Source organism: Columba livia, chromosome 6 (assembly GCF_036013475.1).
Source record: "Columba livia isolate bColLiv1 breed racing homer chromosome 6, bColLiv1.pat.W.v2, whole genome shotgun sequence".
Classification (NCBI taxonomy): Eukaryota; Metazoa; Chordata; class Aves; order Columbiformes; family Columbidae; genus Columba; species Columba livia.
In genome coordinates this window covers 11,459,843-11,484,061 of record NC_088607.1, presented here as the reverse complement: position 1 = coordinate 11,484,061, position 24,219 = coordinate 11,459,843, and the positions used below count along the sequence as shown (strand labels likewise).

The window sequence follows — 24,219 nt, the reverse complement described above, 5'->3', positions numbered from 1 at the left end:
GAGCCTTATTCGCTCTCTCATGAGTATCTTCCAAAATGCAGGTGTCCTCCGTGCTGTCTGCAGCCACACACCACCCAGAGCAGACCCCTCAGGGCACCACGTGACAGGGAACAGAAGTAGCAAAGGAAAGAAGATCCCATCTCCTCATCCCCAGGAGGGCTTTACTATTTGGCTCCTCCAACTATTTGGCTCTCACTGTCACTACTTGCTGAAGGAACCACAGGAATAAGCATCTGTGCCCCACAACACACCCCAGCCCCGCATCTTCATGGGGCAACTAATTCACTGTGTGCAGCCTGAACGTCAGACAGGTTTGATGGGTTTGCTGAGAAGATCCTCAGCAACAATGTTCTCAGGAGTTTTCTTTTTCTTTCTAAGGCTGGGCTGGGGTAAATCAAAACCTGCTCCAATAGCTGTCGTGGAAAGTGATGGGTTTAACAGTCATGTGAACAATAATGGGGTTTCCATTATGGGTGAGTTATGAGCCGTTTAAGTTAAAAAACAACTGGATTTTACTGCTGCCAGGCACACTTAAGGTAATACCCACAGATTGAGGAAGGAGGGGTGACTGTGGAGAAGCCAAGTGGTCACCTGGCTTATGGAGGGAAGGAGCATTTGTTGCTGGTGATGAATGAATATGAATCCCTCTGCTCAAGGAGAAATGGTCTATTTGCCTCAAAAGCCTTGTACACCAACAGGCACATTGCCAATGCACATGTCATGATTCATGATTGAATGGTAAGGCCAATGTGAATTTTCCTCACTGAAAAATAAAGTCTGTCTCCTACTGTAACATCCTTATTTCAAGGGAAGCAAAGAATTTCATAGCCCCCAAACACAGGAATAGCATAGCTGGAGATTTCTAGCACAAAGACTGATAAACAGCTGGGCAGGGGACAGTGAGGGAAGTGCTCTGGTGACACGAATCAGGGTGGCCACATGGGCCTTCAGTATGGTTTGTATATGCTGAAGTCCTGTCTCATGGGCAGGAACAGGTGGGGAGCTACAGCTACCTGCCGAGCTCCTGGGTTGGATGAAGTGACAGGAGCGGGCAGGCTCACCCCAGCAGCCACCGCTCTAAGAGAGGCTGTATAAGGAGCAGAAAACTGCTTTGGAGCATCGCCTAAAAAACTGAGACACCTACTGGGTTAAAAATATGACAAAACTGAACGGCTTGAAAAAGGACCATTAAACATGTTGTTATGGGAAGAGCCCTTTGCTTTCCACAAAAAAAAAAAAGCCCCTATGGGAAAAAAAAAAAAAATAAAATAAAATTACACTTTTCACTTGAACAGCATAATTTTATGGTCATTTCTTTGGATGGCACTCATATAAAAATAAAACCCAAACCTGACAGGAATCTAGTTTCCATTCATTATTTTCCTTGCTCCTCTCTTCCTTAACCTTTTACTTCTACCAGGAGAGGAGAAGGGAGAGACTACCCAGAGAAAGCAGGCACTGATGGAATGAATCAAACCCGGAAGAAGAAAACAAAGAGGGGGGCAAGCTTAATTTCCATTGGAAACCTGAAGCTCAGACAGGAAAGTGTATAGAATGTAGTTGTGCTTTCAAGGAGTGAACAGGGAAAGACAAATGCCTTAGAGTGAGCCAGCCCTCCCCAGGAAGCACCCCATCTCCCTCTGCTGAGGTGCCAAAATCCAAGGGAGGAGTAAAGATGTCCAAGCTGTGACCAAGATGCACTGACAAGACTCCCTGCAACAAAAGCCCACAGGGTGGAGGTGGAGTGGGGGGTGAGCTGGGGAGTGAAGGGCAGGAAGCACCTGCTGAGGATCCCCGAGCTGCTGCCTAGGGGCCAAGGCAAGTCTGGACTGCCCCACCTCTGTCCCTGTGCACTCAAAGAGATTTTGGGATGGGAAAGAGACGTGAATTTCTGGGATCTAGGAAGGAATGGCCCCAGGTTAGCATCTGACTGTAGAGAGGAATCAAGGTGGAAAAAAGGTCTAATAAGGCCATTCAAACAGAGCAAATTGGTTTTGGTACTGTGTCCCCTCACCCCACTGAGGTACCTGAGCCAACCCCAATGGTTTTGGGTCAAGACGACAGAACTTACCTGGCTGTTATGCTTCACCATTTGCTAGAAATCCTCCTCTTCTGCCTTCCTGTGGGAAATGCCCTCAAGCTTGAGGAGACATCTACCCAGGCTGGGTCTTCGCCAAGACACACAGGACACGGTTGTTGGGAACACCTGTGGTCAGCAGTGCAGCCCCTCATGATTCTACACCAACCAGCAGAGCCATCTGCTTGAACTTCCACCATCATGCTGGAGAGCAGCTGCTCTCCAGCCCCACTGGTCTCCCACCTGGCCAGGTGAGGCCATTGCATGCGGCTGAGAACTCCCTGATCGTTCAGCTTCACTGCACACAGATCTGTTTTGCTGGTAAAGTCCAAATTTGTCACGGCACAAGCTGTTCAGAGACCCCTGGCTTGTCCTTTGATCCTGTGGCACAGTCAGTAGCTACAGAGACAACATGCACCTGTAGAAGAAATTCTTTCCCCAATCCCATTTAGTTAACAGCACACACCTGTGAGACACTGTGGATGGTCGATGTGTGAGCTGGGTTTCCCACAGACACAGCTGAAATAAAAGCTTATACTGCCAGGAAGTGCTGGGAATCCACTTGGATATTTAAATATATAGGCCTGTCTGCAGAGGCTGCGGTGTAAAAATGACCTTTTCAATCACTTGCTGTGCTTTTGTTTTATCACTCTCTTGGAAAACGTGGCCAGGAGGCCAGGCAACTTTGTTTGTCTTCCCAGTACGTTTCTGTTTGGCTATCTGACACTGCTTCCGATTTCCAGAACTCCTGAGGGAAACACTAATTTCATGCCATTTAACAGAGATTAACATTTCTCTCTCAGAATTTCTTGAAGGGAAGGGGGAAGAAAATTACGTATACAAACATTCCCATTTGCACAGATAATTTCTTTAAAATATTGAGAATTTGAGTTGCTGTTACCCAATTGCTCTTTTTAGATCTAATATTGAACTTGAGTTTGATAAAAACACTTCCAGTATAAATGTTAGGAATGACTGCTTCTTTTAGCAAAAATACGCCTACCCCATCACATATCATTATGGACAATGCTTTGATGCACCTGCACACGGTGATTGTCAGAAACCCGCAGAGAAGTCCCCCCTGCCTCTGTCGAACTTGTAGCTACTCATTTGACCACTAGATGCCTTTGTGCACTGCCCAGCAATCCAGAGCACAGTTCCTCGTCGTTAAGGGCAGGCTGATTTTCAACTGAAATTGCAGAGGCCTTCTTTTGTCCATTGTATACATTATTTCTTATTTTTTTAACTTAATAATCGCTTTGTGTCCAGGAAGAGCTGTAATTCCATGATACTGCCCACGCATCCTGCACTGCCAAGGGTTATACAAGTACTCAGTGAGTCATAACAATCGACAGAAGAACTGGCCTGGGTATTTTGCACACATAAACTTCTGCTGAGTGTCACCACGTCCCTTCCACCATCTGTCACAGAGCACAGGCAGCACTGCCTGCTCCTGCCAGACCGTACCGTAACATCTGCCCAGTGCCTAGCACGAGAAAGCCCTACACATATTTCCTCACTGCCTGAGCTGGAAGCACACATAAAGGTGGAGTTATCTGGTTCTTGCCCTTCAACACATCATGGACTGCAAGAGAAGGCAGACAAAGCAAACAGCAGATTGGAGTCCTTTATTCAGTCATCAGTCCTGCTGTGTGGGTAGCATCTTAGCAACTGGAACCCAAGTATGCAAAAATACTGAGTTTTCACAGTGAAAAACCAGGCAGTATAAAATATTCCAGTATTGTCTCTTAGAACCATTATTTTAAGAAGATCCCTGTTTCAAAGGCAACATGCTTATTTGTTTGCTTTCTATTCTCAACCCCTCCTCCCCCCCAAAACAAAATTCTTCGGACAGTAACCCTCCTTGCCCCCACATCACTCACACATGTTGCGGGGAGAGAAACACTACATGAAATCCTCTCTTGATTTCCAAAGGTTTATTGAAGAACCTTCTCCCAGTGGTGTCAAGGGCCACGAAGACGTAGATGATGACGACACCGAGCAGTCCTGATGGTCAACACACCACAGACAACTGCGGCACTACTGAACTCTGGCGAGAGGCTCCGTCTCCCGGATGAGCCACCGAAGAGCTTCATGCCGGCCTTGCCTCTCCAGTTCTGCTCCGATCACTTCCCTGCACTTCTGATGGTAGTTGTTCACCCAGTCACACTAGAGAAAAGGAGAGGGTAGGACATTCAGTATAAATGCAGAAAAGTTGGTGCCCTCACAAGTTTTCTACAGCCAAAGGCGTGTAGGCCCTTGTGCTCCTTGGGATTGAGCTGCTAGTCTGGGATGGGATGTCCCAAAGAGACAGACCTCTACTGCATGAAAGTGACTTGTAAATTTGATGAGGGTAGGAACTGAAGCAATTTGCCACTGATTTTCAGAGGAACCAAGGTTCGGTTCAGCTGACAAGTATTTAAAGCCTCTGCAAATCACTGCTTCCAACATGTCAGAATAGCTGCTTTGGCACAGTCTAGTAAATCACTTTGCAAACTTGTAACTGAACAACGCAGTCCTGAGACACAAGGTCACCCTATTGATCTGAACAGCAGACCTTAGTACACTTCACAGTCCTCCTCAGAAAAAGGAAATGCAAATAGGATTATAATTCGAAAAAGAAGGATGGGGTGAGGCAAAATAAAGAGTATGGTAAAAACACAGGATGAAACAAATCATCGTGAAGGTAGTGGGAGATCTAAGCAGAAAGTTTAGAGTGTGAAGCTATTCAGGAAATAAATGCTGCCGAGCAGGTGTCACTGATGTCTGCTCGGAGTCCGTACGTACTGCAGAACGTGGTGCGGGTGAATGAGGGTGGTCACGAGTAGACACAGACAACAACGTGGGACAATCATTAGTGTAAGTCTCAGGGGAGACAGCATGGGAGTCCGGCAGAAGTGAATTAAGGCAGGAGTAGGAAAAGGGAGATCATAGCAGCAAATATCGTATCAAGGAAACTGCCAAAATAACATAATCAGAGGGGTCCTCACTGCATTATAGAATAATTTAGATTGGAAGGACCTCTGGAGAACTCATCTAGTCCACCCTCCTATTCAAAGCTGGATCAAGTCTAAAAAGTCATATTGCTCCAAGTTTCTCTCTGGATCTAGGAAATGGAACAGAGGCCAGTGGTTCTTGTAAACAAAACAGAACAAGCTGGTTCTAGTGCAAAGAAAGCAATGCAAATCTACTGTTTCACTTACCTCTTTCTGTGTCAGCAAATTAACATCAATCATTTTTGTCTGAATTGGAACCAGGGTTAAGGGTTCAAAAGTCAGGCTCCCTCTGTTTTTGAAATTGTACTACGGCAGAAAGACAAACAGAGTTGTAAATATGAGAAACAGCTCTAGCCATATCACGCTCCTCAGTTCATGTCATCACTACAGAACAACCCATGTAACATTCAGATGAAAGTGCAGGAACTTACAATAACAGATTTGTTACAGCTCAAAGAATCTCAGTATAAACCTTAGTTACTTATTTCAGTGGTCATTTTTTAAAGGCCATGTCCCAGGTCACAGTTGTACTGGACTCAGCTTGATGACTATACAGTTAGATATTTCAGTTTGGCATGTCTAAAAGCATAACCCCACCAGACTGGCAATTATGTCAAAATCTGTCTGTAGCTTTGTTTCTACTGCCACTGAGGACTCTATCAGAGAAGAAAATCCTGACTTGAGAAGATCAACCAACCCTACAGCAATGACTCTTCAGGGGCTGAATAAACATGCTTCTGGTCTTGACATCCAGACAGAAAACATTTTAAAACAACTCTCACATACACATTTCAACCTATGGAAACTATGCAGAAGCAAAACCCCCATTAGCAAGGGAGACCTAGAATCAGTCTTCACCAAAGTGAGGTTTTGGAGACCAGGAGTCTCGAGTAGGATTCAACTGTCTGCAGCATGGTCCCACCTCAAGTTCCAGTCCTTTAAGTTTTACAACCAGTGAGTCATGAAGAAAGGTGCATCTTGAACAGGTCATTCACCTTTGTTTCAGCAGGGATCACGAGGACGACATTTTCTATTCGGATGCCAAAGGACCCATCTTCATAATACCCAGGCTCTGCAGAAACAGACAGTAATTAACTAAGCCACATAGCTGCACTGTGCAAATACTTACTCCCTACAGCCAAACTTCCCCTGCATGGCTTTAGTCCACTGAAGTCACTAAGCAATCTTGACATCCAGCATCCACAGAGGCAAACAAGTTTCTGACTCTACTTAATCTGCACAGAAGCCCCAAGCAAGGTGACAGCAAAAGCTCTCAAAGAGAGGAGAAACAAGACAGACAGCCCTAGAGCTCAGAGAGTCTCTTTGCAAGTCAAGAGCGAGCACAGAGTTTGCGTATTCCAAATACCAGAAACTCTGAAAATATTCATGTCTTTATGAAAGGCAAGTGGGTAACCCCTTCCACAAAACACTTATTTAGAGAGTGCTCCTCTGACTCCCTGAGAGGACTTTTCAGCCCTGAAGGAATGCAAGTCTCTCAGCAAACCCCAGCAAGCTGTTAATTTGCTACTGGAAGAATAAGGCATGTAAAGATTTAACAGCTGCCTCAAATAACCCATAGCAAAGACAGGATTAGCTTCTGAAAGCCTGGTGTCCACCTTGCACCGCAGCCGGCTCTTCCACTGCAGAATGGGAGGCAGCGTGCCAGAACCGGGCTGGTCAGCAGCACAGCTCTGCTGAGGTTTGCGCTGTAAAGAGCAGGAAGCAGACCTGCAGCACCCAACTGCAGAGATGCTTTGTGAAGGTGAAAGAGCTAAAATTAGGGTCTTTACCTAGGGAGCTTAAATGACAATTAAAATAAGAAACTGAGGAGGCAGGACCAGAGCTGATGATCCAACCTTTCCTTTAAACTATTGTCAGATTTATTGCCTCTGCATCTTAAAGAGCTTTGTCCCTTCCCCAATAGCCAGAGAGAATCATCAATGCCAAATACCATCAGAGACAATCATGCCAGCCTCCAAGGGCTCGTCTGCAAAGGTTTTGTAGCTAATGCCGCAAGGACCCTCATGTACATTTAGGAAAGAGCCAACTCCATGTCCTGTCCCATGCAGGTAATCCAAACCACAGTCCCACAAGGCAGAGCGGGCAAAGGAATCTAGAAGGTGACCTGCAGAAGAAACAGACACCGAGAGAGAATTTGATCAAGTCAGGTTCCCTCAGAGACACTGAAAATCACACTGAAGGCTACAACCTGGAAAACATGCAAAAAAACCCAACCAATGCAACAAAACCCAACTCCACCCCCTCAAAAAAAACCCACCCACCACCAACCAAAGAAAGCAAGTCATTGGATTGTTAGAAGTTACAGGACAGATTTGGCAAGTCAAGCCCTTTCTCAACTAAAGAACCCCTCTCTCTCTCCTGTTACACAGCTCTTCAGAAGAAGGTCTGTAGCACAAACATTGCACTGCTCCTTGCTCCACTGGGCTTTTCAGGAAAGAATCTAGTGGTTAAATGTCCCCCAGAGAATTCAGTACCTTTCTTAAAGCTAGCTACACTAAGTGAACTCAAAGTATAACATCTGCCAATTGTATATGATGAACTAACCAGCCAGACTTCCCTTGCCTAAATGTCCAGACATTTCAGATTGTTTCAACCAGAACACAGAGAATCTCTGTGAACACCAAGCCCATATGTCCAAGTTCAGACACGTTCCAATTTCAGTTGAGGTTTCTCATACCACTACACAGCTGCTTCTCCCTCACCTACCCAAGAACGTGAACTGCAGAAAATTCTAAAAAGAGGCATCTTTGTGAAAGGTGTCTGATCAGGGAGAAAACAGCTCTGGAACAAATTCACCAGGTGTGAATGTATGCCACAGCTTTTCCTGCACAAAATCAAAACAGCTCCTTTGTGTGTCATCTTCCCATGCTGCTCACTGATAAAAGAGATTTCACATTAACTGGAAGAGAAATAACAAGTCCTTTTGAAGCTAGAAAGTGACCTCTCACTTCGACAGGGCCATGAGTAAAGCATAAAGACAACCTCTGAGCACAGAAAGGTCACAGATGTATTAGAACCAGAGCACTTTGAACACTCTTCAGACTTCCCCCCTGAGAATTTTCAGCATTGGTTGATGCCAAGAGAGAGGGCATCAGTAACCCAAAATCAGTAACCCAAAATGTTATGATGGAAACAGACACAGTTACATCAACATCTGCCTAACACATCTGGACCTGTCAACCATAAAGTTGCTTTCAGACCACTTAATGGTTCTTCAGAGGTTACTGCTGTGGTCAAAACACTCCAACTCACCAACCCACCTTTGGTTCCATTTGGGAAGATGGCTGCGCTCACAGCTATATGTCCCTTCAGGACATAGGTGAAGCATTCCTGTCAAAAAAATGTGTGCCATAAGTAGACAGGAAGAGGCAAAATTTTGTCTTTCCCAGGAATGGAAAGAAAGACTGCATCTTGTAGCAAATTGCAGAGGATCTGGAAAGACTTGCTCATGCTCTCGTACGGCTGGCAATGCCAAAGGAAACCATGAGCAGAAAGAGTTTAAATTACTCTGAAGATCTTCCTCTGCTAATTATGGAGACCGTGTCACTAACTCAGACTGCAGACTTAGCGCAGGATTCACCTGACCTACATGACTGATTTTCTTCATGGCTGTAGTTTTACTTCCTGAGCATACCCTACAGCATATTTTCATCACTGAGCAAACCATAATTAAGAAATTAGTTTTAATTAAAGAGGAAATTTAAAAAAAACGAAATTACATTGCTGAATTTCCAACATGGACCTTCTCAGATAAGTCTGAGACTCGTTTTTGATATGGTACACTAGACACAAACCACTGCTGCAGCCTTGCATTAGACACTGAGCTTTGCACTAAATTAAACCCCCCTAAATCCCATGTTGGACAAGCCAGTAATGGTCCTTCTCAGCCCACTGATTTTATTACTTCTTAGAGGAAACATGTCACTTTGCAGATGAGAGGTGTGCATTTTAAGATAGAAAGTTGTCATTCTCTAAATCACTTAGTTTGTATTTCAGAAGTCTGAAGTCTGACAGCCTCCTTTTCAGCATTTATCAAAATGCTGTCACATATTATTAAATAAATGACACTTGATAGAGTGCTTTGCCTATATAGCGATAGGGCATATAGTAATTTGTTTAAGTAGCTCTAATAATAAGGGTCAGATTGCAAACCACAGTGAGATGCCAACTCACCTTCTCATAGGCTGATGGTGTGCCAAAATGCATTGTCCTGGTCACATCTGTTGTACCATCTCTTCAGAGGCAAACAAAGATGCAGGAAACAAAGAGATAGGGTAAAAAGAAAGATCGAAGTGAGAATGCACAGAAAACCCAGTCACACTGCAGCAAAACAAGCAAACTCCTAAACTGGCAAAGTCATCTGCTCTGTGTTTCACAAGATTGATGATGTAACAGTTCCTAGTCTCAAGCATTCCTAAACACATGTCCCAGATGTAGCAATAATGATTTACAATTCAAAATGTTATCTTTCATTCATAAGCATCCCAAAGCTCTTTGTAAATTAGAATCTAAACCGCTCATAAAAATGATGCTAATTTGAGGTTTAGCAACTGGTACCTGCCCGTTGAGAACAGAACAGAGAAGGCCAAATTTAGACTGTTTGTATGGAAGATGACTCATTAGCAGCTTCAAAATGCATAGTTACGTACAAATGACAGCTACCAACTCAGGAAACGGAAGCGTAAGGGAGCACAGTATCTCTTTCATCCTCAGAATGTCTTGTGCTAAGATTTCTAGAAGTTATCCAGCATTTGGATACAGGTTAGTCTGAGATGTCAGAAACTGGCTCTAAGCTCCTTCTACAAATATAATTTTGAGCCTGCTGTCAAAAACACAGAGGCTCTTGAAATAATGAGTTCCCTTTGAAACACTCACTCCTGTGCCCACACTTTTCCCCAGCACACACAGGCCATGGCCACAAAGAACTCGTGGTTTCACTTCTCAGCAGGGGCAAGCAGAGCGCCCCTGTCACAATGCTGTGGTAAGTGCCACTGATGTCCAGCTTACATTGTATTCAAAGGGCTGCTTTTCATAGTGGCACTAAGGAAATCGTTAATTAGGCAATCAGAGGGGAAGAAAAAAAGATCTCCTTGTAAAAGTCTTATCAAAGGATGTCTGTATGGGGTTCTTTTCAAAGCTCTTCCTGACTGACATAACAAAAAGGCATAGCTCTAAAGACAGAGCTCAACTCAAAGAAGCAGCCAGGCCTGTCCTGCATCTGTCTGAACAAGCCACTCCTCATCTATTTACACTGGTTAAAACCACCACTTCTTTCATTTTCCATGGAGTCAAGAGTTCCACAGTAAACAGCTGCAAAGACTAAGGCCATTGAATGGCACCATCAAAACAGCAACGAGTGAGTCAACAGACAAGACACCTTCCCAAAAACACACCTGAGACCCAAGTAGGCACTGGGATGAGAAATCCTGCCTCTGAGTCTCTCTCTGAAAAGGCAGAGAACACCAGAAGGCAGGGCTGTCCTGCTCCTTTCCCCCACTTTGCTCTGACCTTAACATCAGTCAAATCTGCCCACAGGACAGATGCTGGCAGGGCAGGTGTCTCATTTGGCTGTGCAGGCTGCTGTGTAGGCAGTCCAGGCTAAACCAGGGCAGTCAGGCCTGCTCCCTGTCCCCTGCAGCTGTTATGCGCCAGGTGAGCAGAGCCACAGCAGAAGCATGCACCACCAGCTAGAGCACAGCTACCCTCGCACTGGTAATCGGACTCAGACGGGAATTGCATTTTTAGATCTCATCCCCCACCACAGCCAAGGCTTGTCAGCAGCCCTGATCTGCTGTCCTGAGCCCAGCTCAGGGCCTCCTGTCACAGATCAGTCACCCATTGACTGACGCACTTGGCAATATTCAGAATCCCACAAACTCCCTCCAGAGCAGATACAAGGAGCAGACTCTGTGAAACAGCACTGTGCTCAAAACTACACGTTGCTGTGCCTGTCAGAGGACCTGTGAGCTGACCCTGCAGGTTGTCACTGGGAGCAGAAGACGAAGTGGTTCAGCACCATTCTTTGCACTCACTTGTACTGTGCTCCTGAGTCCAGGAGGTAGATCTCGTTGACAGACAGCGTTCTGTTGGTCTCAGGAACTGGCCTGTTCAGTTAAACACAAAGTCTTTTGTTCCATAGTTTTAAGGTCTCCAGCCCACGTCTGCCATCCAGAAACCATATTAAGTGCAAGCTTGGATGTGTCGGCTCTGGCAGTGATGGAAAACCCACACACACTGAGCCAGGGATCATACTGAGGAGTGTATTTGTCTACAGTAAATAGCACTATAGTACAGAGAATAGCTTTGTTGCTTCCAGCAAAACCCTCAACATCTGTTCCTGGACATATTTCGGAACAGTCTGCACTTCATACTCATCCTCCCCAGACTTCTGCCCCCAAAATAGCCCTTTTCTATGGCCCCCAAGCAGGTCAGCATGCTGCCAGCAGGGAGAGATCTTTCTTCAGTAAGTGTGGACGCTCTAGTGAAATAAAGACGGCAATCAACGGTGACTGCATCTCCCTGGAGTACTCTGTTGTGACTCCACATAGAAGCTAGACAGCTCATTCCGACTATGTCTGCAGAAAGATGAAACGAGAAGCTATGTCTCTCTTACTTGTAGTGAATGATGGCTCCATTTGGACCTGTGCTTGATATGGTAGCAAAACTCAATTCAACGAAGTCTTTCTGTTGACTGAAAGAAAAGATTGTGATCACTACAGTGTGAGGGAGAGGAGCACACCAGGCACCTGGAGTGCCCCATCCTCAGTTTCACATCACCTCAGCCTCCCCCTTAGCCTTGAAAGACATCTGGGCAAGCACACTCAGGTAGAAGAAGTGTACAGATCGAATTCCTATCCTCCCAGCCATGTGGAAACCTGCTTTCCATATCTACTCTTTCCTTACAAGCAGATAATTCACCACCCAGACCACTCACGGAAGAGATGTCCTGAACAACTTCTTTATTACTTATTTACTCCAAGACGTTTTTAGAGGTCCTGTTGATGTACACATGGGAGTATCTCTCAATACAAACGGTGCTCATTCTCCATCAGAAGAGGAGGAAATCTTACTCTTACATCAACTCCTCTGTGGTAAGAAAACAACTGTCTCATATTTAAGCATCCTAACCTGTGGCACTCCTCATTGCTATCTCAAAAGGAAAGCAGATAGGATCCAGTGGGCTGGGACTTGTATCTCCCAAGAGACCCAATTCTTCCCCAACTCTTTCAAGTGTTCAAAGAAATCCTGTGGCAATGGATTGTCCTCAGGTAAAATATATCTGCGAGTGAGCTGGATTTCTAAAGAATAAAATAAAAACAAAGGATAAAAACACCACCCAGAAAACACCCTCACAGGGGATTGACTTTTTACCTGCGAAACTCCTCTGCTTTGTCTGCAGCAATTATTTCTGTTACTGTTCCCTTTGGAACCTGGTGGACAAAGACATAGGTTGAATTAGTACCCCAAGCAAAGAAAATACTCTATGCTTAAGCACTGGGCCTTGTCTGTATATTATGAAACACTCCCAAAGTCACCTCTTTCCAGGTTCCTGTCCCCATTCCTCAGTAATGACAAACACAATCCCAGCAATATTGTGCAGGGTATGTGCGAAGCAGGAAGCAGAGATGGTCACAGCAGGATTGCTGAACCCTGACTAGGGAGCAGTTAGTGCAGCATTATCTTCACTGAGATATGTACAGAGGTAACATCTCACAAGGCAACATCTCTCCATAGACAGGTTACACTAAGCTTACACAGTTCTCTCCAACAGACCATGGTATTAGCAGAACTTCTACACTTTTAAATCGGAAATGGAAGCAGTTGCAGGAAAAACAAAGGAAGCTAAATTTTATTTTAGGCATTTGATAAACTGAAACCTGTGACACAACTTCTCCAGTTCTGGAGAGCAGGCAAAGAGAAGCAAGAGCCACGTTTCATAACCCCCAAGGCAGACTGAGTGAGGTACTCAGACATGTAAAAAAGTACCTTCTGGAAGTCATCAAGCCACCTCCATAGGTAAAGTCAATGGACTCAGACATGCAGTAGCACAGGAGCACAGCTTAACAGGTTGCCATGGAACACCTGGCACTTGACGCCTTCACTGTGTATATGTATGTGGGCATGAATGCCTCTCTCTGTTCACAAATGCCAAATCTGTCCATACTGCCAGACAACATCGATTATCATGAGAATAATTCCAAAGTATTGCACCAAACTGGATATTATTTCATCATTTACATTAGCACCCCAGCACAAGACAGTACTAACAATACATTAGCCGTGTTCAGGTTGTTTCTCACCTGCTCTGCCTTTGGTCTGTGTAAAATTGGTGGGACAATGTTTTAAAAAAAAAGAATAAAAATCATTCAGCCTTGGGTGAAGGCATGATTGAAATCCCTCACAAAATACAGATAAAACCCCAAACGTTTCCCCACTTTCAGCAAAGGCCCTATAAAGCCTATCAAAAAGTTTATGTTATTGAAGAATTTTACATAGCAATAAAATCTCCACATTAAAAAAAAATAATATGCTACCTCTTTCTCCAGCCAGTTAAAGAGCTCACACAGGGCAACAGCATCTTTAATCTATGTTAAAATATGCAAAAGAAAAGGGAATTGAGAAGAACAAAGAATTATCAATCCTCAGTACAAACAGTTTTTGATGCAAAAGAATCATTTCATACAATCATCCTGGTTGGAAGAGACCCTCAAGATCATCAAATTCGACCTGCATGTTTTCAGTCAAGAGTTCGACTTGCAAATTTCAGAAACGCAAACTAAGAGATGATCTAAGAGGTCTTTCCAGGTTCTGCATCCTGTAATTAATACAAGCACTGGTAATTTATCAGGACAATGAAATAAACGTTAACAAAGGTTTAGGGCTGGGAAGTATCCTGTGAAGAATTACCAAGTATTCAGCAAGCACTGGCTTTACCTCACACATGTCTCTCAAGTCTCTTTTGCTTGAACACACAAGATCTTGCATTTCAGATTGTGGAAGGTAACCACACAACACATCTGGTGACAAGACAGGGGAACGTGCCCTGTGGGCACAAGGGCACCAGACACTCACTGTCACGCAGCTTCTGGCTTCTCTTCTGCCTGATGAACCCCATTTTTCTTCCTTTTTTCAACATGCTTGAAGCACACAGGGGGGCAAGAAGCAGGAGACAAATGTACACGAACAAGCCACAATTTTGTCTTCAGGTGGCCGGTGACAAAGTGTCTCTGCTCAGTACAAGTATTTTTACTTCCCCTTAATTAACAGGGAAAGAAAAGCATTGAAATAGAAAGTAGCAGTTCCCCAGAAGCTAGCGGAAAATATGGGATGAGTCCAGAATTGCCAGCCCTGCTTTTAGTGGCTCATTTCTCCTGTTGTGAAAACTGCTGCCTGAAAATCAACATGAAATAAACAGAGAAAATTTAAGCCCCACCATGAACCTGTTTCACAGGCAGCTTCTTTGCTTGAAAACACCAGGGAAATCAGCCTCATTTCCAGAGTGTGAGGATGATGACACAAAACTAGAGTGCTCTGAGGACACTGGCTGCTTCTGAACATCTTGGCCTGTGTTTTGCACCATGTGTCAAATAATTGCTCTGTGTTCTTTAGTTTGTGTTTATTCAAGTGATAACAATTGGAAGACTCCACTGAGAAAGACAACAGAACTAGCAAGGGGCAATGAACATCCTTTTGAGGGCTCATACTCTAAACAACACTTCTCAAGTCTGCATGGTCTTCCAACAGAGCAAGGTTGGTTTCTCATACTATTACAAATGTTGTTCTTCACTCCAAGAGAATGCTAAACAAGCAAAAAATCCTGCTACAACAGCAGTAGATGTCTGACAAAAAAAAAAACATTTTTATCCTGTCATCCAAATTCTTCTTTGCTTTTTAATCTAAAACACTAAAACCGAAAGGAAAATGTATTTTCTTTCCCCATTCGTAAAGCAAACCTCTTGCCATGCACAAGAAGGATCTCAAGGCTTCACTTACATGTGCTCTTCTCATGCCTTCTGTTTCCGATGCATTCTTCACAGCTTTTGCAATACAGATGGGAGTATATGGGGTGAGGTACTGGTAAGCCTGCAGCAGAAGGACAGGGATTACTTGTGGATCAGTCAGACTACATAATCCTACAGGTTTAATAACTCAAGCCTGGCCACAATTTGTACTTCGGCAGTCTCTCTCAACCTTCAGCGCTGAGACACTGGTTGCCAGTAGTCAGCTAAGTGCGCTGGGGAATAAAGAGAAGAAACGGTCCCTAACTGAAGGAAGAACAGCCACAGGGAAATCCAGGGAACAAAAGGGTCAACAGCTTGTCATGAAGCAGGGTGAAGATTTGGATATCCTAAATATCACATATTTCAATGTCTGAGCCCAAATGGTTTTCCTGTTGCTAATGTACATTAAAGGCCCAGAAACAGACAATGAGAAACACCAGTCCCAGGGACTAAGGTGGAACTTAGGCTGTGCAAACAGACCTAAAAAGTACCTTGACTTGTTACTTGACTGTCACCCTCAAGCAGCAGGGAGCAAAGGGTACTAGCCCAGGTACCGAGCACTGAAGCTGAACCTGGTGGGACCCTCAAGGCTGTGGCTCCTCCGGCACTGAGCATCACCGCTTCTGATGATCAGCAGCTCTGACAAACACATCAAGACCCCCAAAAATATGAAAGGCCTTTGCAAAGCTGAGCTTTATATGCTCTTCACTTCTGAAAGGAGCTTACATCACCTGTTAGAGGCAAAGTTTTCCTGTGCCTGGACAGGGTGGCCCTGCATTAATAACTAGTAACTGATCCCTTGCAGCTGTGCACTTCCCCAAGCATCAGATGGTCCTTAGATTAGCCAGAATGCTTGGCTGGTTCTGAGCACATCTTCAGAAATTCACCAACTGAGGTGACTTGCCCAAGCATCGTCACACTTGGCATCAGAAGAAGGAACAAAACCGGTCTTTTGCCCTGCAGTCCTCTGCTCTACACCATTATATATCAGGAGATGGGATGAGCACCTACACAGGCATAACCTAAGGAATGTGTTGATTCCCTGTTCTCAGTGCACTAGCATACAAATAACCACTCAAATTCATGGGAAAGGCCTGGCAGGCTCTCAGCAAAGGCAAATTTCACCCAAATCCTACAGTCTTACAGTTTCCAAATTCTTAAATATAGCAATACAATTACACTACATTATGCAGAAACTAAAGTACTGAAGAAGCCAGAAGAAAGTCAGGAAAGTCCTTTTATCAGAGTCAGGATAAAACTTCTCAACAGTCAGATTTATAGATAGGCTTGCCTTTTACAGATACTGGTAGCTTCTATTATTCTTCTGTGAAAAGCATATTTACATGCAGCTGTAGGCAAATCTATAAAGGGTTTGCAGATCTGTGTTTAATAATGGACTGGATTTTTGCCAGTGTCAATATTTGGCTTTGAGGGAGACAGACAGTAAATGGACTTCCAGCACTGGGGTTCTTCAAAGCACCCCAGGCCAGTTGCTCAGCTGGTGTAAAGTGGTGTAGAGCTGGAGAAAAATGGCCAGTGTGAGGAACTGCAAAACCTTTGGCTCTTTCAGTGATTCTTAAGTGGTTTTTAACAACAACATTTCAGTCTGTCCTCTCCTGCTTTCTATTGCACAGAGCTCCTTGAGGCAGGGACTCTCCTGTTGCATACAGAGCAGGTAGCACTGTAGTGACTCAGTATCAGCCAAAACTTCCAATGCTAAAGGGGTAAATAATGTAACTACAACTCATTATGTTCCTTAATCTAGACCAGACCTGCTGTACTACTCCATATGGATGCTCTGTGTAATCACCTACAGCAATTTATATAAACTCGGCTTAGTTCACTGACTCCAACCAGAGCAAGGAGTATTTTACTCTGAAGTCAAAGGAGCCACCACAATTTATCCTGAATGCTCCATAGACTCTAGGCTTTCTGCTACCCTGAACAAAAAAGAGTGCAAAAAATGTATTCTGTATCAAGAGGCCATTTGGACCTAGAAATGGACTGACAGTGTCAGGAGATTTAACCCTGAGCCTGGGGGGCACTCTCTAGCTTGCTCATGTGCATGTCTTGTTGGTTTTTAAAACAAAATAAACCCACACAAGGCAAACTGCACATTTCCCTCAAGTCAGTGCAAAGGCACAGAGACCCACATCCTGTAGTAAAGGGATACGTTGAAAGCGACAAAACTTTCCAGCCCTGTTCAGTTGTACCATCTGTCCTGATGCATCAAGTGCAATGAAGCTATTAAGGCGCATAAGTGAATGTCATCACTGCAGAAAAATAACGCATGGTTCCTGCTATTTTGGCCATGAGAGCTGGAGAGTTTAAGCTTAGATTTGTGCTGGTATCAAACTGTGGCAGCCTGGGGATACACAAAAACACCCAGCTCTTGGGATGTTGTCTTTTGGAAGACACAAAAGCTGAGACCACTCTTGAAATTCCTGTATACAGAAAAAAGCCTTTAGGCCCCATGAGTTAGCTCTGTGCTCAGGGGTACAGCTGTATCATATGCACACCTGCAGCACAACCATGCAGTACATGCAACAGGAGGTATCTGCTTGCCCAGTGGAGGCAGAAACCTGATGGTGAGTGAATGCAGACTTACAGCCAAACACTTTTTACAATTCACTTCTTCCTTCTGCAACTCCTTCATCTGAGCCCTGCGATTCTCAGGCAGGAAGCGTGGACAGTTTAGTAACCCAGCACAAGGACAAATTCTGTTCAGCAGGTCTGATCTTCCACAGCAACACCTGGGAACACCCACTGGTCCTTGACTCCCAACCATATTTACTCACTGTATCTGGTAGGTGTTAGATATCTCTGTAAATTGGATGGTATTCCAGAGAACGTGATCTCTAGCTAACGAGAGATGCACAAAAGAGGTCTGTAGTTGCTGCTGTGTCCTTCCCCAAGTATCTCCTTTATGACTATTGGAATACTAAGTGGACTTCAGGACTCACAGCCAGACAAGTTCAAGTATGAGAGTAAGATATATCAAGTACAGCTGCACAGAAATTACTCTGATGCTACAGCTGTCCTTCAGCAGATAAACTCACTGCATGGGTAACCAGTGCCTGCAGGTTATCTGTGTCCTCACAAGGTTCCCTGCTGCAACAACTGTGTCACCCTGTCCCTCCTGTCTTTGGTACCAGATGTCACATATTGCCTGACATCCTTGAGCCACTGAAATATGATAAATAAGGGGAACTATCTTCAGACACTCAGATCAAGCCCAACGTCCCCTCTCAAAAGTCCTGTTCAACTTCTCTGCTTCAGTCTCTACAACTTTCCAGCTCCTGCTGCTGGTCCACATAAGGCTGATGCTTCAGCCATGGGCAGAATGACCCGAGTTCACCCTGCTCCCTCTCTCCCTCCCCTCCCCTCTCTCGCTGTACTTGTCTTATCTTAAGCTGACAATTCTTTAGGTAAATCAGCTTAGCGAGTTGGAAGGGCAGTTCCAGCGAGAGCAACCCCAGGATTAACAACCCCTCAATACCTCAGCATTGCTGGATCCCTTCCACACAAGCTCCAGCCTGCATCATGCTTTGCAGAGGGGAAGCTGTGGCCACTTGCCCTCAGTAACACCGTTCCTGACCATGCTGAGCAGAGAGGAGAAAAGTATTTCCCCTTGCAAGGGCCACTAACCTTGGGAATGGCCTCGGTCAGGGCATAGCTGGCTTTGTCACTGAGCCATACTTTTTCCTTGGGTGAGAGGTCTGCGCCAACAGCCTGCAGGTCTGACAGAATAGATCCATAGGGCATCACCTGGATTTTAAACTCAGGCTCCAGGTTGGAGTCGAGCTGTAAGTGCTCCCTGACAACTGGATCCATCATCCGGTCACCATCGATGAACAGCCTGAGAAACAGAGCAGATGGGTGAGACCACATCTGACTGTGGTTGGAGTAAAGGATGGAAGGAGAAAACATTCTGGTGACATTACAGGGAGAAATGAGTTTGTTAATTATGCACTATACTTTGTTCTATATTGCTTTAACCACTGGCCTTCACACAGCTTAAATCCTGCTCTGAAATTAAGATGTATCACCCTGTTGAGAGGAAAGGAGCTGATAGCATTCTTGTTTGTATGACACAGTCAAAATGCCTGCATCCCATCACTGCACTTCAAGCAGGAGAGATTAACAGAATGATGTGCCAGGGGAGGTTTAGGCTGGACATTAGGTAAAGGTTCTTCACCCAGAGGGTGCTGGAGCACTGGAACAGGCTCCCCAGGGAGGTGTCACAGCCCCAAGCCTGACAGTGTTCAAGAAGAGACTGGACAACACCCTCAGACACATGGTGTGAACTGCGGGGTTGTCATATCCAGGGACAGGAGTTGGACTAGATGATCCTTGTGGGTCCCTTCCAACTCAGGACATTCTATGACTCTATGAAATAATGGCCATTCTTTAATTTTTAAGAGTAACATCTGAAAATGGAAAAGCTACTGTTGTTCTAAGTACCACATTGTTCTTTCACTGAATTGGAAAGTTCAGCTCAGCCTCCACATACAGCTTGTACTCACTCAGCCAGGTTCTGCCTCATGGATCTGCTAGAAGCTTGGAGATGGGGCTCATTATACAGGGCAGTCACAGGAAACAAGCCTTCTGTCATAAGCCAGACCTGAAACTTTTCTACACAGTCCCTGCATTTTTGAAGTGACTCATCAATGGCATTAGAGAAAAGTTTTCCAGTGTCCAGGCCAGCATTGGCTCTTACCCACATTTCACTCAGGGGTCCAAGGGCCATCCATGTTATCTCAGGGTGACAGACAGAGGGGTCAGCCACCACGCCCAAGGTCATGAAGCAAGTCAGCCAAGGTGCTGTGGAACACAGCAGAGCTCTCGGCTGCCTCTCTAGCTCTGACCAGAGGAGGAGAGTAATTAATGTTGAAGACAAAAGTGCTCAGAAGGGACATTAAAGCACCCGAGTGTAGGCATTTTGAAAAGACAAATACTTTGCTAGAACAGCTCTCCCACAGAAAAATGCATCTTTGGGGACAGAAGAGGGGAAAACAAGCACCTGATTGTGTTCATTCCTATAACGGCGTATGCAAAAAATACAGGATTGTACTCAACATCAGAGCCTCGGAGGTTGAAAAGCCCTGGAAAATAAGAATGCCAAGAATTACAGTCCTAGTTCATCTTCTGTAACAGAGAAAGCCAAAAATAATCTCAGCAAAACACAGTCAAGCAATGAATCATGGCAGGGGCAGGCCCCGGGTCCAGCTCCCACCCAGCTGTCCCACGTCCTGCTGCTTTTCCAGCAATCCTAAGATTTTGCCAGGAGATGGCACCAGAACTGCAGTTTAAACAATCTCATCGGGCAAGGGGCTTAACTTCTAAAGGGGAGCTGGCTGGGAAGAAAGTAGGTGCTGGGAAGAAAGCAGGTACAGGGAAGAAAGACAAGGACACACAAAAAAAACAGCGTTTGCCCTTTCTGGTCTGTGCAATGCAATAAAAGCTCATTTCTCAACAGCCAGAAGACTTCAAAGTTACACGTTATCACTTCATTCCAATCCTTCTTTTGATACTTGAGGGAAAAAGACACAATTGGCAAGACCAAAATACACCAAAAAGGCCTCTCATTTGGGTGCCTCCAAAGCTCAGATTCAGACTGCATAGTCTTGGGTTTATTTCACAAAGATTTTACCCCACATAACTCCAGGCAAAGTCAAAAGGGGAAGTAGATGTACAGCATCTCCAAACTCCTGATTTTAAGGTCAAATAAAAACCCCAGGCTACCCAATTAGCTGAAATGAGTTACTCAAGGCAATAAGGCCAGTCAGCAGGAGAGCTGGGGAAAAAAAACATGTCCTACATCACAACCCAGCACTGTATTCATCGAACTGTGCAAATTCTGCCACAAAAGTAAAAATAGAGTTTGAGTCTCCCCAGGGAAGGAGTAGGTCACTTGAAAGCAGGAAAGAACCACAAAGAACTCTTTACTGCATGGGTACAAACTTCCTCACTTAGCTGACTCCCAATGCAGTAAGGAGCCAACAGCCTCCTCTGTGGCTCTCTTTCTGGCCCCAGAATCTTATCTGGAGTTTAATACAGTGAACTGAATTAGATAAAATTAAACTTATTCCCCCTTCCCCCTTTAGGAACCAGGCACCCAGCAATAAGCTTCTCTCATGACCTCCTCTGGTCCATCCTAAAACACTTGATTCATAACTGAGCTTGGCTTAGTTGGAGACGTTTAATCTGAAACCACCTCAAGGCACCAATTTATCATTAATTTAATTGGAGATGCGCCTGAAAAGGTGAGCCACACAATCTCTGCTCACGCAGGCCTCCCCAGGGAGGAGTCATATCACCACTCTCTGAAGTTTTTCTTTCATGAGACAAGCTCTTTGCTCAGTGTCCTAGATCCAGGAGAGCCCACAGATCTCAGCAAGCTGGCCTCTCCCAGCGCCAGAGATGCTGCGCTGGCAGTGCTGGAGCTGGGAATGCGCCGCCTGCATTTCTACCTCTCCAGAGCAGACACAGGCACAAGCGGCACTCACACTCTGCCAGTGCTGTGTTTCCACTGCACCAGTCTGCACACTGGTGATTTCTGCACAAAGGATACACAGCACTAGTAACAACAGGCCTTGGGGAACCATTGCTGTTTCTGGCTGTTCTCCCTTCCTACGCACTGGGCTGGGAGCCAGGATGTGGTGACCTCGTCATCCTGGGGCCCCAAACATGGAGGGGACCCTCTAGTGGGACCCTCGGTTGAAATGATCTGGAAATACAAGTCGAGACCTGATTTACATGTTTTAACCAAAGCATTTGCCAAACACTGGCAAGGTAGAGATTGACTGGAAATGTCATGACAATTAGGAAGATTACTGTGAATGCCATGTACCCCACCCTTGCCTAATGTATACAAAGCCACATGTTGCATTGCTTTGTTTATAGCCCAGCCTCCAGAGCAGAAAACAGTCTCCATCTTCCCATAGGGTGAGGCAACATCAGGATATTTTATAGCCAGAAAATCTCACAGGTCTTTTTTTTTTTTTTTTCCCTTCAAACTGCCTCAGGCTTTACACATAACCTTTCTTTCCCTTTGCCTGGGCTGTTTTTCAAAGGTGGTGATTTGCTGTGCTTCCTGCGCCAAAAATGTACTCAGGAGCTGTACTTGTGTAAAAAGGCAGTGGGTAGAAATACAGATTCACTGTTTGTGACCTGTTATCACCACTGCACTTGATACAAGTTTACTGACCTCTAACAAACACACTGGCTGTTACAAGTGCCTCCCACCCTGGCAGGGTTCTTCCTTTCCAAGGCAGGAAGGACATTTATTTTGTAGGAAGAACTGAGAAGGGAGATGCAAAGACTTACATGCTACTTCATCCAAGGCTGTTACCACAAACCACAGGACTTTCCTCTCAGCCATTTTTGAACGGAGGGCTACAATTTTGTCTCTCCAGCTGACCCCTGCAAAACACAGTATGAAAAGCTACAGTCACCAACTTTGCTGTGTTTGGCTTGTGCTCCTCACTCCTTTCTAATAACTGATATGAACTTTCTCAGACAAGCTGCCCTCCAGACATCCATGGCTCTGTTTTTAAGTTATCTAACCTCTAGAAAATGGTTATTTGAAGTTTTGAGGACAAACAGGCCATTAGCTGAGGTCCGATCACCTTCTTGACCTGTTCACAGTGGATCACATTGCACTGCAGTAGAGCTTTTCTCACCACTTTGTAAGAGGAAAGCAAAGGGGGGTACAACAGTAGAAATAGTCCGTGTCTATTGGGAGTTAAGCTTCTCACCTGTGTAACTCAGGTCGAGTGTGATGAGAGGCTTGCAGGGGCGCTGTGGACAGTCTGTCCAGATTGTATCAATCAGGTTTTCTTTGACAGGCACAAGGTCATGGCCAGCACTTCTCAAGGCTTTGGACATCCTCTTCCACTGATCTGCCAAAGGAAAAAAGAGTCAAGAGTGATGGCTTTAAAGAACATGCACTGGTTGAACAACGGCCCTGTTCACAAGCAGTAAACTCAAGAATCTGAGTCTCCTCCTTTCCTTCCAGCCTCTCCTTCTTCCCATTCCTTTAAAAAAAACAAAACAAAAGCTACTGCAATAACAGTTCTACAAATGCAGCCACTACAGCCAGGAACAGGTACAGAACCTCACAGTCCTGAAGCCTCATGCTTGACCTAAAGAAGAACTGCTCCAGCTGGGAACAGAAGTCACTGGAGAAAGCCACCCCAGTGCAGAACCATGTTAGATCTAAGCCAGATGAGATGGGCTTCCATACAGCCACAAGACTGATCAGTAGCCCATCTGAATCAAGGAAATGTCTCCCCTTGTCTCCCATGACTTTGGGATTGGACCCCATGTTCTGAAGCATAAGTAGATGGACACTCGTTTATCCGATATAAATGGTAACTCTCCAGGAATGTGCTTCCTACAGGAGAGCTACAGAGATGCCAAGACCTGCAGTAGCAGCATGAGTTTTGCCTTGGTGTTTTGGCCGAGGCATTCAGCAACTTTGTTCTCAAGCGCCCATTAGAAGCCACAGCACAGACAAACGGAGGTGGATCGGAACTCTGCTTTTCAGATAAGGTCACTGCAAGCCCAGAGAGCAGCTCTCATCCCTTGTGTTTTGGAGTCAATGCACTACTGTGAAGTTCCCACAGTATAAGCCTAAAACCAAAATCCAACTTTTTTCTGCATAACAGTTTAACCCACCACCCCATCTGGGCTGAAACATGGTTAGCTACATACCACCACACAACAGCTTATCCAGAGAAGCAAGGAAGCAAAATCTAGTTGCCCAATCCATAGTCATAAAATAAAGTAAAACCAACCAGCTGGAATAATGAAAGGGTCCACTCCCACCTTCGAGCCTTCTGGGAGGACACTCACTAGCCAATCCTCTTGAGTTGGTGTGTCTTTCAGACCTAAATGGATTTAAAAAAAAATTCAAAGTCATACTGCACAAAGTCCAGGCTAACACAGATACATCTACTAATGAATGCCTAAACCCATGGGCGCAGGACACTAAAGCAGGAGGAGCAGCAGTGTACTCAAGATGGGCCTAAGCCCCTGCATGATGGGGTGTCCCTACAGCCCAAGCTGTAACATTTGCAAAGTGATCAAATAGCCTGTGACTGTTCTCTGTTTATCAGTG

General features: G+C 45.0%; 1 protein-coding gene across 4 annotated transcripts in view; it reads right to left on the bottom strand.

Annotated features, from left to right (window-relative positions):
- Nucleotides 1-3,690: 3,690 nt before the first annotated feature.
- XPNPEP1 (X-prolyl aminopeptidase 1) overlaps nt 3,691-24,219 on the bottom strand; it is a 32,234-nt gene continuing 11,705 nt past the window's right edge. For all 4 annotated transcript variants that reach the window (XM_065067071.1, XM_065067074.1, XM_065067073.1 and 1 more), the window contains 16 exons: nt 23,897-23,989; nt 22,856-22,999; nt 22,425-22,520; nt 20,119-20,200; nt 18,744-18,954; nt 15,088-15,177; nt 13,629-13,679; nt 12,466-12,524; nt 11,708-11,785; nt 11,127-11,198; nt 9,268-9,328; nt 8,355-8,424; nt 7,025-7,198; nt 6,069-6,145; nt 5,281-5,379; nt 3,691-4,246 (listed from right to left, as the gene is read on the bottom strand). In XM_065067071.1, the coding sequence (XP_064923143.1) occupies nt 4,118-4,246; nt 5,281-5,379; nt 6,069-6,145; nt 7,025-7,198; nt 8,355-8,424; nt 9,268-9,328; nt 11,127-11,198; nt 11,708-11,785; nt 12,466-12,524; nt 13,629-13,679; nt 15,088-15,177; nt 18,744-18,954; nt 20,119-20,200; nt 22,425-22,520; nt 22,856-22,999; nt 23,897-23,989 (1,586 nt within the window). In that variant the 3' untranslated portion in view covers nt 3,691-4,117. The remainder of the gene's footprint in view (nt 4,247-5,280; nt 5,380-6,068; nt 6,146-7,024; nt 7,199-8,354; nt 8,425-9,267; nt 9,329-11,126; nt 11,199-11,707; nt 11,786-12,465; nt 12,525-13,628; nt 13,680-15,087; nt 15,178-18,743; nt 18,955-20,118; nt 20,201-22,424; nt 22,521-22,855; nt 23,000-23,896; nt 23,990-24,219) is intronic.